The following is a 13,556-nucleotide window of genomic DNA, read 5'->3' on the forward strand; positions in this document are numbered from 1 at the left end:
ACAAAGCAGGTAGATGCCAGGGATGCTCAGAGGATAGCGGAGGAGACTTCAAAGTTATCGTTGAGAGTGGCTTTCTATCCACAGGGTTCTTGGGGTAGAACTCACCCTCTGAGGGAATAACCATACCCCCGGCAAAGTGCGTTTCCACCTTTAGTATCTCAGCAATAGAGCTCTTTGTATTAATAAGAGCAACCTTAGGCTCTGTAACATTCAAGAATCATTTGCCCTTATCAGACGTGTTCCATTCATCCCTAAACTTCCTTGGAGGAATGAAGAAGTATTGCAACTTTGGGAAAGGATTTTGAGGGCAGAAATATATTCTGAGGCTTACTCAAAGGAGCCTGCTAAAGTTGCATTTGAATAATGTAGACAACCTTGCTGAACAGAGCTTGAAGTTTCTCAGGGGAAAGAAAAAAAAATTGGTGTATTTTCCTCCATCCTGTTCAGATTCAGCACCAGACAGCTCACCTTCCTCAGTGGAGGAGTCAGAGGACTCACAGATCCTAACACATTGTGTTTTTTCTTTTCCTTTCCCTTTATAGCCTCTCGATTTTTTTAAACCATGTGTGCGTGCTTTGGAAGTGTAGATGCTCTGCTGTGGCTTTTTGTGCCTCGCCTTCTTTAGGGCCTGCTGCCTTCTCAAGAGATCTGTCTCAGAATCCTCCCCTACTGCGTCCCATTCTCCCTGGAAGGGAGGGAATAGGACAACTCGTCAGAGCCCTCCTGGCTGAGGGTGATCAGAAGCCTTGCTTCCTTTTCCCAGGGAACTCAAGACACACCTTAAGACTTGGAGGGGAGAACGGGATTCATGACCCTGCAAGCCTCCCCTCTCTGTTCTGTGAGGGTTCCCTGGGACTTATGTACCCCTGCCCCAAGTTGAGTGGTCACTGTCCTGCTTATTTTTGGAGCCCCTCTGCTCTGGCGCTCTTGGTCCATCTTTCCCACACTGGAGTTGCGACGGCTCTGGTGGGTGGGGGACCCCAGCTGCCTGTCTGACTCACAGCCCAGGGACCTAACAGAGTTAGGGATAGAAGGCTGGGTGCAGGCAGGATATAATTCTCTGTCTGCCAAGCCGGGGATGGTTGCCTCACACAGACAGCACTGCCTGGATAAGGTGCAGAGGAGCCAGCAGGGAGACACTGCAGGGAGGGTTAAACCCCCAAAAGGTCAACCGACCTAGAGAGGAGAAATGCTGAGGAGGGAGAACACTGCTCCCCACTGCAAAGGGGGAGGAAAGGAAACTGCTGCTTTCTACTTCCACGGGGGCCAGAGGGATCAAGGCCAAACCATCCAGTGTCAAACAGCTCATCTGCTTCATTGGGAGGAGAGCAACCCAGATGTTCAGAATTGTGGGAGATGCTGGGCTGAAGGACAGTGCTCTTATTTCACAGCTCTTACTTCCCTGACAAATGAGATAATCTCCTTGCAACTCCACAGCATCTAACCTCTGCCTTGAAATATGTTCCCAACACTGTCACACATTCAAATTACCCCTAAAGCAATTAATCCCTTAATATTTTACCCAAATCACAATCCGATAACCAGCAAAACACCCACACTGGATCACGCCTGTGGCCCATCAAATCTAATATCCTGTCTCTGACAGCATCAGATCAGATGCAAGCATCAGATGCACCTCCCTGAAAATAAAGGTGGCAGTATGCAGATGTGGGATAACCTACCATCTGCATGAAAGTCTCATCCTAACCCTTAATGGGCAGGGTTTATGTTCTGCAGAATTTTTTTTTTTTTTTGGAAGGGATATAAAAGTATTTAGCATGTACTAGAGCTGGATAGTCTTGTTATCTCCAGAAATGTGCAGTCCCTCTTTGAATCTGGTTACGTTCTTGGCCTCAATTGACATCCTGTGGCACAGAGTTCTACAGTCGTCACACTGAATGGAAAAAATTATTTCCTGTTGTCTGACTCCTTTCCCCATACCCTGTTCTTGTGTTCTGTGATAGAAAGAATACTTGATCAATCTTCTCCATAAAACCACCCACATCAGCAATCTACACATTAGACAGAAACAGTCCTTTGACTAGAGATCCTGATCACACCACGAGGACAAAACTCCTTAGAGGTTTAAACCAATGGGGGAAAAAGCCCAGAATGACTGGCTCTGCAGGAGAGAACTACCTAGTAGAACTCCCCACTACCTTGCTCCACCCACAAAGAAACACAGTACGTGTCCCAGCCCAAGAGTCCTGTTGGGCTGGGGAAGAAAGGATGGAGTTTTCTTTTTAAAAAGCCCCCCCCCCCAATTTGGGGCCAGTGAAATCAGGTTTGGGGCCACAGTAGCTTGACACATTCCCAGCTTTTTAAAGGACTCTCCTCCTTATGGTTGCCAGTCCTGCTTCAAGGGTCCTAATGGCCATGGCAGCCTGGTGGCTTCCCAGGCCAGGATATATAGCTGATCTGTTCGTTTTCAGCAGTAGGAACAATCAATCTAATACCACTGACAGAAACGCTTACGGAAACATTTATAATTTTTCTGTAGTAGGCTGCGCAGTCATTGGCGAGCATCTATAGAAATTGAGAGAGATGATTTTGCAACTAGAATAGAGACTTTTTCAAAAATAAAAATCCAATGATGCCTAAAGCTTTTGAGTATTCAACGACTGATGCACTTCAATTAATAAAGCAAACTCTACATGGAGAGGCGCTGATTTTGCTGAAGTAGGTTCTAGCCAAGTACTATACACCATCAAAAGCTCCTGAAAAAAATTTTTTTTTTTTTAAAATAAACTATATCCAGAAAGGCTTCACCCATCAATAAAATGCAGCCATCCCTACATTTGAAGAAGGAAGCTTAAACTAGCACTCAGCAACACTCTACAACAGGCCAGGATAGAATACCTCACCCACATTACATTAGAGGTGAATTTTAGGTAGTCAGGTGACCTAACAACCCTATTCCTAAAAATAAATAAATTTTAAGAAGTCACATGGGATTTTTTACTGGATTAGAGTTAATACCTCAAATATATGCCTAATCCAAAGAGCACTGGAAAAGAACAGGACACTGCTTCACTGCTGATTTAGCAGTTCAACCAACTTCCCTCAGCAGGGAGAATACCACCCACTGGAGTATTAGCAACACCCTTTTTCCCCCCTAACTTGACTTGAGTCAACACTGACAGTCAAGTTTTCAAGAAGGGAAGCCAGAGGCCTGCATACAATTCCACCCCAACATTTGCATGTCCAACCAAATTAATTAGGAATCATGTCATTTTACACATATTTAACCTGAGTTACATGTAAGCAAGTACAAAGATAGTGCACATTACACACAGACCTTCGACACGCTTGTCAGCAAAACATGGTCTAAAAACAGCAAGCTGTTAAACTATTACCATGTGTGTGTCTCAGAAAACTCCACTGAACCTTGGCTCTCCCCTTTTACATTTTCATAATTTAAGGATGATGCCTGGGTTGCTATTTCTGGATCACTGTTACTAATCCTTCTCGGGAACTCTAGAAAACTAAATATTATAGAAAGGTTTTATTTGTTTAGTAAACATAAAGCTGGCCTATCAAAATGTTAGATCTGTTACCTAGCAACAATAATCACAAATTGTTTTAATAAAAAAGTTGCAATCTGAAATAAATTAACTACTGTTTTCAGTGTCATTAGTTAGGCTTTCTGCAAGGTCACTTAATCCAGCTTTGTTCACTGCAGTAATCAGATTCTCAGGTGTTGCATGTATCCCCTCTTGATCCTGCCAGGCAACCAGCAGCTGCTTCGCTCTCATCTTCACATCCTCACTATCTGACTCAATCTGTCTTATATCAGAGTCCTTCATTTCCAAGTAGGGGGCCAGAGTCTTCCACTGTTCTCCAAGCTTGTTAGCAAATGATTCAATTTGTTCCCCTGTCACGGGTTTGTCTCGTCGTACATCTGGACCTGAACACACACACAGAAAGAGTAAGGTTATACCCTCAGGATGATGCAGCACTCCACAATCCTTGTGATCTGCTAAGTTTTAAACCTATTACAGTAGAACCTCAGAGTTATGGATTTCAGCCACATGGGGGGCTAGGGGTTCGGGCTCGGGGCAGTGTGTGCGCGTGTGGGGGAGAGAGTGGGGGGCGCAGGGCTTCTGACCCTCGGAGTGCCAGGGCTCTGGCAGGGGGCTCAGGCTTCTACTCCAGGGGAGGACTGGGGCTCAGTGCTTTAGATTTGGTGGGAGGGAGCGCTCAGACTTCCAGTTTCAGCTTTGTGGGGGGTGCTGGGGCTGCTTTTGGCTTCAGCAGGTGGTGACCTCAGCTACAGAGGGAGCACTGAAACCAGTATTCCCCTCATAGCTAAAGCCCCAAGCCTTGGCACTGGGAACAGAGCCGTGGGGCTGAAGCCCCAAGCCCCAGCACCACACCACCTCCCCCCCACCCTTCTTGGTCTAAAGCCCTGAGTCCCAGTGCTCCCAAGGGTCAGAAGCCCCTAGCCCCTGTGGCAAATTGCCAGGACGATTATGATGGGTTCCGCGCTTCCTCTTCTTGTGGCAGGGATGGGTGAGTTTCAGGGTACAGTTTCCTGCCCCTGAACTAGGGTATCTACTGTCCCACTAGTAACCCAGAGAAAGGTAGTGAAGCAGGAGGGACCCGGGCCTGCCCTCTACTCCGGGTCCCAGCCCAGGGGCCCTAGGGATAGCGGTAAACCACTTGAACTAGTGCTTCCTTCCCCTCGGCTACTTCCCTCTCCTGTTCTTCAGCTTGTGGGGCTTCCTGCCCTCTCTCTCTGCACGAGCCAGGTGTCTCTTTACCTAGGTCTTGGTCTTCTAGCCTTCTCCAAACTCTCCTCTACTTCAACTATTCTAAACTGCTGGACCCTAGCCTTTTATCTGCTCTCTTTTCCCACCTAGACTTCTGGGGTTTCCCGGGGGATGAAAATAGCTCTGGGGCAAATTGAGCAAAAATTGGGGTGAGGCTATCTGTAGGTGCCTCCATCTCAGCCCCAGGGTTGCTACTCTCCCCTGGCTCTACTGGGGGGAGTAAGTTCTCAAACTCGGGGAAGTCCCTACCAATTAGGACCGGGTAGGGGAGCCTAGGGACCATTCCTGCAGTTACCCTGGTAGTGTTTCCCTAGATCTCAATCCGTACTGGGATTGTGCAGCAGAAATTTATGGTGCCATGAACACATGTTATCCCTATGGTTTTGGCCCAGGTTAGTTGGTCTTGCCCCACCAGCTTCCGAGACCAGTGTGACAGCACTCCCGGAATCTACTAATGCTAAGGTCGCAATACCATTCATCTTTACTGACCTTGTATACCCAAGTGAGGTCATTGCAACCCCTACCAGGCCCATTAGGCCACATTGTTCCCCAGGATCCCCCAGATTGCACTACATAGGCTCTTCCCTGTTGAGGCACTGGGCTGCTATATGCCCTAATTCCCCACACTCGTAACACCGTCCCCTTATCCTGGTTGCCACCCTCTGCCTAGGGCTATTTGGTCCGCCCCCCAGCCCCCTCTTCCCAAACCCCCAGGTCCCTTCTTGGACTTGGGCCATTCCTCAGTGTCTTTCCTCCCAGTTATGGTTCTTCTGTAGTTCTCGACAATCTTGGGTTTCAGGCTGTCTTCCTGGTTTGCTGTGTCTCACCCCCTGGGGTCTGGAACAGTTTGAGGGCTGCCAGCTGTCTTTCCACGAGGAAGACCAACTCAATGTAGGTAGAGGGGTCATTCTGGCCAACCCAAGACTGGAGGCCTGGTGGTAGCCCCCTCATATACCAGTCCAGTACCAGGAGCTCCATCATTTTTTCAGAACTGAGGGCCTCAGGGTGCAGCCCTTTCCGGGTCAGGTGGATCAGGTCAAACAATTGCGATCGGGGTGTCTTGTCCTCTGTATACTGCCATTCATGAAACCTCTGGGCTTCCAACGCCATGGTTACTCCGGATCTGGCCAGCATCTCTGCCTTCAGCTGGGGGTAATCCTACGCAGTCGCTGCAGCCATATCGTAGACTACCTTCTGGGCCTCTCCACGCAGGAATGGGGTGAGGATACCAGACCACTGATCTAGGGGCCAGGCCTCCCGCAGGGTTGTTCTCTCAAATGCCAGGAGGTACGCCTCTACATCATCCTCCCATTACATTTTCTGTAGGCAGTTGCTGGCCCGTATAGTCCAGGTTCCGTCGCAACTGTAGTTCCGCTCCATAAGGGCCTTCATCTGGTTTGCCAGCTCCCATAGCAGAGCTCTGTCCTGGGCAGCCTGATTCATCAACAGCCGATTAGTCTCCTACTGCACCCGAGTCGCTCCTATTGGGCTTGGATTCGGGTAGCCTCCTGCTGGGTCGCAGTGGCTTGTATTAGAGCCTTGACCACGTTGTCCATCTTGGGGATGGGATGGTTTTGGTTAACCCAGGGGCCCTAGGGATAGTGGTAAACCACTCGAACTAGTGCTTCCTTCCCCAGGCTACCTTCCTCTCCTGTTCTTCAGCCCGTCAGCCTTCCTGCCCTCTCTCTGCACAAGCCAGGTGTCTCTTTACCTAGGGTCTTGGTCTTCTAGCCAGCCACGGCACTTCTCCAAATTCTCCTCTACTTCAACTCCTCCAAACTGCACTCCTGCTCCAACTCCAAACCACTCTGCTCCCTGCTCCAACTCCTTCCCCTGGCTGATTGAAGTAGGTGGTTTTTATCAGATGACTAGCTTCAGATGCTCTAATTGGCTTCAGGTGCTTTTAATTAATCTACAGAAACCTTTATTCCCTGTAGAGGGAATAAGGCTTCTCCTCATCCTGGGACTTACATATCTCTCCTATATCACTCCCCTGCTGCCTTCTGGCCATGCTGTATCACACCCCCAACCCCCTGTGGCTAAAGCCATGAGGCAGGACAGAATTTGCCCCCCCACCCCTTTCTTTTCTCAAAAAAAAAAAAAAAAGAAGTCTGCACTGCTGCCTGATTGGTGTCCAGTTGACTGGTAAGTCCGTAACTCTGGTGTTCGTACCTTTGAGGTTTTACTGTATTTATAAACAGACTCTGGCTGTTTTACACATTTCAGCTAAGCATCTTATTTTGTATTTATGCTCTGAAACAGTCCTTTAAACTCTACTCAAAAACTGTCAGCCATCAATTTTACATAATCCGATCAATGCCTGAGTCTAAGATAAACTCCCCCCATTAGGTGTATTATTGAAAGACTGTCCACTATGAGGCTTTCTAAACCACTAATCCAATCTGGTACAGCTACTATATTCTTAGGTTCAGCAGAAGCAACTGTTTCCACTGCTGAGTGTAAGAAGTCTATTCTTGCAAGCCACTGCAATTTTCAATACCTAGGTCGATAGGTGTCTTAAAATCTAAAACCATAACTGGAATTTCACTACATCTGGAAAGGTTTAGGTTAGTTAAATCAAGCAGAGCTAGCCCAGTTTAACTTGTCTGAATTTGTGAAAAACAAAAATTTGCTTCCCAGCAGGACTTAAAACTCTGGTTTTCCTGCTTACAGTGCAGCCTGCCCTGGCTTATACAGCAGTTAGTTTTTAATTGTGTAAATTATCTTTTTTTCTTACTTAAACATTTGGCATCAAGATAAAAACACTTCGACCTTTGCGTCTTGCTGGGAAGACAAATGCTGTGTGATTATGCAAGTGAGTTTACAAACTGGTAGTATATCACAGCTTGTCATCTATGTGCTCTGCTGACCATGTTTATAACGTTTCCAAAAAACATAGCAATGGATGAAGTTACCTATACAAGGAGTTGGATACTGTTCTGCATCAACGTGTCTCTCCTCACACAGCTTCGAGAGCCAATTGGCATGTTCTGAATGTTTTCTAACTTTCTCCACTGCTTATCAGTCACACTCATTTATAGGACATTTCACAAAAAACTAAAACCATTACATCAAGAGTTAGGAATTGAAGTCCATGAACAGCTTGGGACAAAAGCAAACAGAACACTTCCATTATTGCTCAGAAGCAGAGCATGCATATACTGCATCAGAGCACAGCCATCTCATCTTTACTTTAAGATGAGATTTAAAAGGAGAAGGAAAGTCAACAAAATGGAACTGTGAAGGCTGTTCCAGGTATTGTTAAACTGAAGAGGAGGAGAAAGCTCTTGCACCCAGAGTAACAAGATTGTCCTCTCTCTTCCCTTCTACAAGTGCTAGATGAAAAAAGGTAGTGGACTAGATACACACACAGAAAACCATGAAAGGTTTTCAAAACCCAGGAAAGATTGTTTTTAATTCGATCCTGAAGTGAATGGGCAGCCAGCAGGGGTGTCTGGGGATGGGAATGAAATCACATGCAACTCCCAGCAGCACACTCCACATGCTGGATACTAGAGAGCTCAGATAGTGAAATACCACACAGGGAAAGCTGGAATGAGAGGACTGCAAGGATAAGGATGGAGATAGGCAGATTCACTCACATGGGGGAGGAGAGATCAGAGTAAGAATGCACCAGGATTATGGGGAAGAGGCAAATGAGAAAAAAGTCTGATTCATGGAAAGGAAAGGAACGGAATGTTATCAGGAAGAATGCTCCTTCGCTGTCACAGAGAAACTTCTGCATTTGAGAAAGATGAAGATCGATCTCAGCGATCTTGGAGACAGGTTATATACTATTATTATTGGAAGCACTGCATAGGGTATTTAAGGGTCTATAAGTAAACACTATCCCGAGGCAATTTAACTTGTAGTTACAATAGAGGCCGAGAATTCAGAGAAAGCATTTCACATAGCTGTGCCATACTTTTGGCTTTCAATATCTAGTTACATAGTAAACACACACTCCTCAAGAGGAACATTGGGAAAGATTACTAATTATGTGTTCACAGTCCAAGTTGCACCCAACTCTGAGGAACGGAACACCTTTCAGTGATGCATGGGTTGAAGATATCCAAGAAACTGCTAGCTTTGTGGGACCGGATATGGTGCTGCTTGTTACTTTCAATATGAGCACTGGTGCCAAATGTTGACAGGTCAGAAGCAGAAGGTGAAACAGGACAGATGACCTTGGGGAGAAAGTATGATAAAAAACCATCTTCTAAATATGGATCAAGAGTGAAACTGAAAAAAACAGAAACATGTAAATCTTACTTTCATTGTTTTCCTTTAATAAAGCATCATTATCTTCCTCATCTTCATCCTCTCCTGTTTTTATTTCTTCAGAAGGAGGCTATAATGAGAGAACTGAATATCACTTGATGGCTTTTGTGTTTAAAAAGAAAGGTTATAGCTGTGTGATGGTCCCTCACATCCCTGCTAAAATAGACAATTTGACAAGACATTTGTGTACCAAAAAAACCCACATTATCCTTCTGTAACCAAAACACTACTGACCTGGTCACAGGAGACTCTCCTGCTTTTTTCAAGAAAACAAAAGCTTACATGGAACTTGCTCACTTTAGGGAAAACTAATCATTCCACTATGATCTGTGATACTACAGGATATTCAGTGCTTATTTTTTTTTCCAAACCCTGTTCCCCACTCCCCCACCCATTTTCCCGTTCATTAGCTGATGGTGGCATTCAATAGAAAAAATATTGCGCTTATGGCCTTCTTTGCTCCTTTATGATGGATAAAAAGCTTAAGAGGATTAAAAAAAAGGTTCCTGTTTGTTCAGCATTTGAAATTCAGGTCTTCTCTACTACATTTTTTTGCTGTAGGACCCGACAGATGACTAGACAACTAGTTGGATGACAGAGTAATTATGCCAAGTGAAACATGATTGAAAAGAATGTTTTACTGAGCATTAAAAAACTGTAACAACTAGTTAAATCAAATGACTGAACATGCTGAAAAAAGCTTTTTATTAAGAATTGAGTTCCCTCTCTCCCCACATCTTCAGGTTAGGGATAAGAAAGCTCGCAAACACAAATATGGATCCTCCAAGACTGATGACGAACACCACAATCAAAAGAGACAGACAATCCTGATATTTCTAAGGGGTAAAAAAAAAAGATTTAAAAACAAAAAATCCCACCCAACCTTTCAGGCCTTCTTCATATAAAAAGCGCAAAACCCCAACATTTCTCTTGTTCCTTTTAAGGTCACCTTTAACAACACGCTTAAGACAAAGTGACCCTAAAACACATGAAAGCTGAATGTTTCTGCAGATATTTTAGGAGTGTCACAATTAGTTGTTCTAACAAGCCAAAATTTTAAGCACATGATAGCAATCAATTCTGTTCCAAAGTCTAGCATCAGCAGGGTCTTAATGGATAATATCAGTTTTATTTGCAGTTTTTATTTTAGCACACAACCATACGCATGAATATAAATTCTTTTGACATAAACCAAACATATATATGATCATAGTCCCTTATTCTGCAGAATGGTAAATTATCAGGAGGTCAGTTAGCATAATTTGATTTAAATACCAGGAAATATTACTTACAGGCAACTCCTTAGCTAATTTGATTACCATGTTTTCTAAGTATTCCGGTAAACTCTTAAATTGTTGATTGGTTGGCTGGAAGAAGTGGGGACTTCTGCGTGCTAGTAATCTTAATGCTCTCCATCCATAATTAGAGTTGTTCACAGCCCTATAAAGACAAGTAGTGTTAGTTACATGTTCATTTATACATAGGGTTTGGAAGGCAAAAGAAAGAAAAATACCACTAGAGAACTTATTAGTGTTTGATTTAAGGAGATTTACTTTGTATCTTTTGATATGCGATGTTGACAATGTGTGTTTTAATGGTTACAAAGCTTTTAATGTTTTGAATCTCAACATCTATTGTCATTGTATAATTATCTAATCCCCCAAATGCCTGATCTCCTCAATTTCCCATAATTGTGAAAGCTTAAATAATTTTTTTTAAAAAAATGCTTAAAACCCATAATTTTGCACAAGTTTGAAAATTAAAATTGACAAAATTTTTAAAAATGCTTTAAAAACAAACTGATATGTCGAAACCATAAAAAAAATTCTATCAAGCCTATCTGTTCAAGACAGAAAAAAAAAAGTCACTCATTTTGCAACTAATGTCATGCTGTCCAAGCTTACTAGCCTTCTGGACAGAAGTTCAGACTTGTGGAGACAACAATAATCCAGAGAACAGATACTGTACTTCAATAACCCAAGCAAACGTTAAAAAGAGGGACACAAATTAAGTGGAATAAAATGAAATCTACTCACTTATACTCATTTTCAACCATGTTTTCAGGATCTGCCTGCTCAATAGCCTCTTCAAAGAACTCCTCCAGTGTCGGCATATATTCCCTATGACATAAACCAGAGTTTGATACTCTTCACATTTTCATTCTGACTAATCTTTATTTATCCCTCCAATTAATTCATGCACACTTCAGTCTTCCTTATGAGGCAGCGATAGATATCCTGATTTGGACACTGCACTGAAGTGACAGATCTCAAGTTTACCTATGCATTGCTAATATTGCTAAGACATGAACTACTGCTCCATCACTTAAATGCAACAGAGGTGTAACATGATCTATTATCAGTTCAGCACCATAGAAGACTATACAGACAGAATCCCTGCTCTGAAGAGCTTACAGTCTAAGGCACCGATTCAGCAAAGCACTGACTTCAAATAGGACTTGAGCACATGCTTAAATGCATTACTGTACAGGGATGCAATTACTCGTGTGGTTAAGTGTTCTGCTCAACCAAACTCGAAATTAACGTATAACATAAGGAGATATAGAACGTATTGGGTGGGAGGGTGAGAGTTACAGTAATACAATTACATAGTCACTTTGATTACTAATATGCACGAGTCTTGAGGATTTTGTAAAAATATTATTTAAGTTACCAGTATTACGAGGGTATGATTAGAATGCACAGATTTCATGGCAGAAGTGTGTTTTAAAAAGAGAGGCTTGAAGAAGAGAGAGAGAGTGGAAGAATGGCTGACCATATCAGGAAGGACCAGGCAGATGTAGGAGTCAACAAAGGTTGTTAGTTTTGTGCAACCTAGGTGAAACTGAGCAGGGAAAAGCACAGGTCCTTACCACCTCATCTGCCAATTCAGAACAAAGTGTTAGATATGGGCTGCATATATCCCTTCCATTCAGTTCATTTCTGGCCACTGATTTTAGAGGAAAAAATTGTAGATGTTTTTATACTATACTTAATTTGTTATTCCCATGCTGATGGATCCCACTCCTGGTTGAACATTTCAATAAGCATGGCTTTGCTTGTTTTTCTCCACTTGCAACGTGGCACATGAGATAATTACTGTATGTTTAAATTAAAAAGAAATCAACATACTCCTGAACATTTAGGGGATCACAAAGTTACTTAGCTTTATTTAAGAGTCAATACTTGTAGTTATCATTCACCCTTTTGTTCGCTGCACTGTTATATGTTCTTGCAATAGTCAGCAGTTGCTTCACAAATCTGCACTTAATACTCCTGACAGAATATGGGCCACATTATTCTGTGCCCACCGTGCAGAAAAATGCCCCCCCCCCCAAAAAAAATCTGCTGGGGGACACAAGCCTCTTCCCCAGCAGCACATCTGTTACAGCATGCTTGGAGCAGCCTCAGAGATGGGGGCTGGGCATGCATGCCTCATTGTCAGGAAAGTGGGGCTGGATGTACATGCATGCCAACAAGAGAGAGAGAGACAGACAGACACAGACTCTGTCCCTCTTTCTTGGGAATGCAGCTCCCTGGCATGGAAGGGTAGGGTTTTTTATCATGCGCGAGGCAGGCTCGAGGCAGAAATGTAGCAGCCTGCCTGAGTTAATTGATCTCATTCTCTGAAGCAAAAATGTAGCAGCTTAACTGTGTAATAACACTGTTAATGTTCCTATTGTTAGTTAACTGTTCCCATTCTCAGTCAGTTCCCCCAGGAGCACAAAATCTGTGCAAGTTGTAAGGCCCCTACATTGTTAGAGTGATGTAAACGAGCCTTATTATGAAATGACAGTAAGGGAATCCTCAGATAAAAAAACCTATATGCTTTCTCACTTTTATCACAATGGGGTTAGATTACATCTCAGGATTTAATTTTACTTACCCATTTAAAATATTAAAAAAAAAAAAGAGACTGAGGGCAAATAAAACATTTACCAAGCAGTCATTAAAATGTCAGGACAATCAGAAACAAAATCAATCAATCACTTCCCAAAGCACTCAGCCAGGTCCAGGACAATGATTAGCAAAACTGTATGACTTTCATTTGTGGAAATCTGTGCAATTTAAAATGACATTCTACTTTTAGGGGTTTTTTTGTGCTGTTTGGTGTCCTGTAATTTAAATGAAAATCCAGGATTATAACTGGAATTCAGGGTATTAGTTACCAAGTGTTTATAACTTAGCTTTCATGTGTTTAGGAAATGCTGAATAGTTATTGTGACTTTTTTCCTGTATTGTAGTTTAAATAAATTACCAAAATAATTGAAACCGGTGTGATTATATTGCGTTATTTTGACAAAATATGCAGAAATTTGCAGGATTATGAATTTTTTGGCACAGAAATTTTAAGTTGTTGGCGCAGAATCCCACCAGATTCTTAAGTACCTGATGCATCTAAGAATATGCAGAACCATCAAGATAGTTTAGTTCCTGTTTCAGAGACTGTCAGGGTTCCCTCCCCACTCTGAACTCTAGGGTACAGATGTAGAGACCCGCATGA

At 43.3% G+C, this 13,556-nt stretch overlaps 1 protein-coding gene across 3 annotated transcripts in view; it reads right to left on the reverse strand.

Moving 5' to 3' along the window:
- Positions 1 to 3,229: 3,229 nt before the first annotated feature.
- Positions 3,230 to 13,556, reverse strand: part of THOC1 (THO complex subunit 1) — a 34,497-nt gene continuing 24,170 nt past the window's right edge. For 2 of the 3 annotated variants that reach the window (XM_077810390.1, XM_077810389.1), the window contains 4 exons: positions 11,090 to 11,173; positions 10,346 to 10,493; positions 9,045 to 9,123; positions 3,230 to 3,907 (listed from right to left, as the gene is read on the reverse strand). In XM_077810390.1, coding sequence (XP_077666516.1) covers positions 3,612 to 3,907; positions 9,045 to 9,123; positions 10,346 to 10,493; positions 11,090 to 11,173 — 607 coding nt within the window. In that variant the 3' untranslated portion in view covers positions 3,230 to 3,611. Of the gene's footprint in view, positions 3,908 to 8,816; positions 8,960 to 9,044; positions 9,124 to 10,345; positions 10,494 to 11,089; positions 11,174 to 13,556 lie in introns of all 3 variants that reach the window. The other variant, XR_013345167.1, reaches the window with a different exon arrangement.

The sequence above is a fragment of the Eretmochelys imbricata genome, chromosome 2 (assembly GCF_965152235.1).
Source record: "Eretmochelys imbricata isolate rEreImb1 chromosome 2, rEreImb1.hap1, whole genome shotgun sequence".
Lineage (NCBI taxonomy): Eukaryota > Metazoa > Chordata > Testudines > Cheloniidae > Eretmochelys > Eretmochelys imbricata.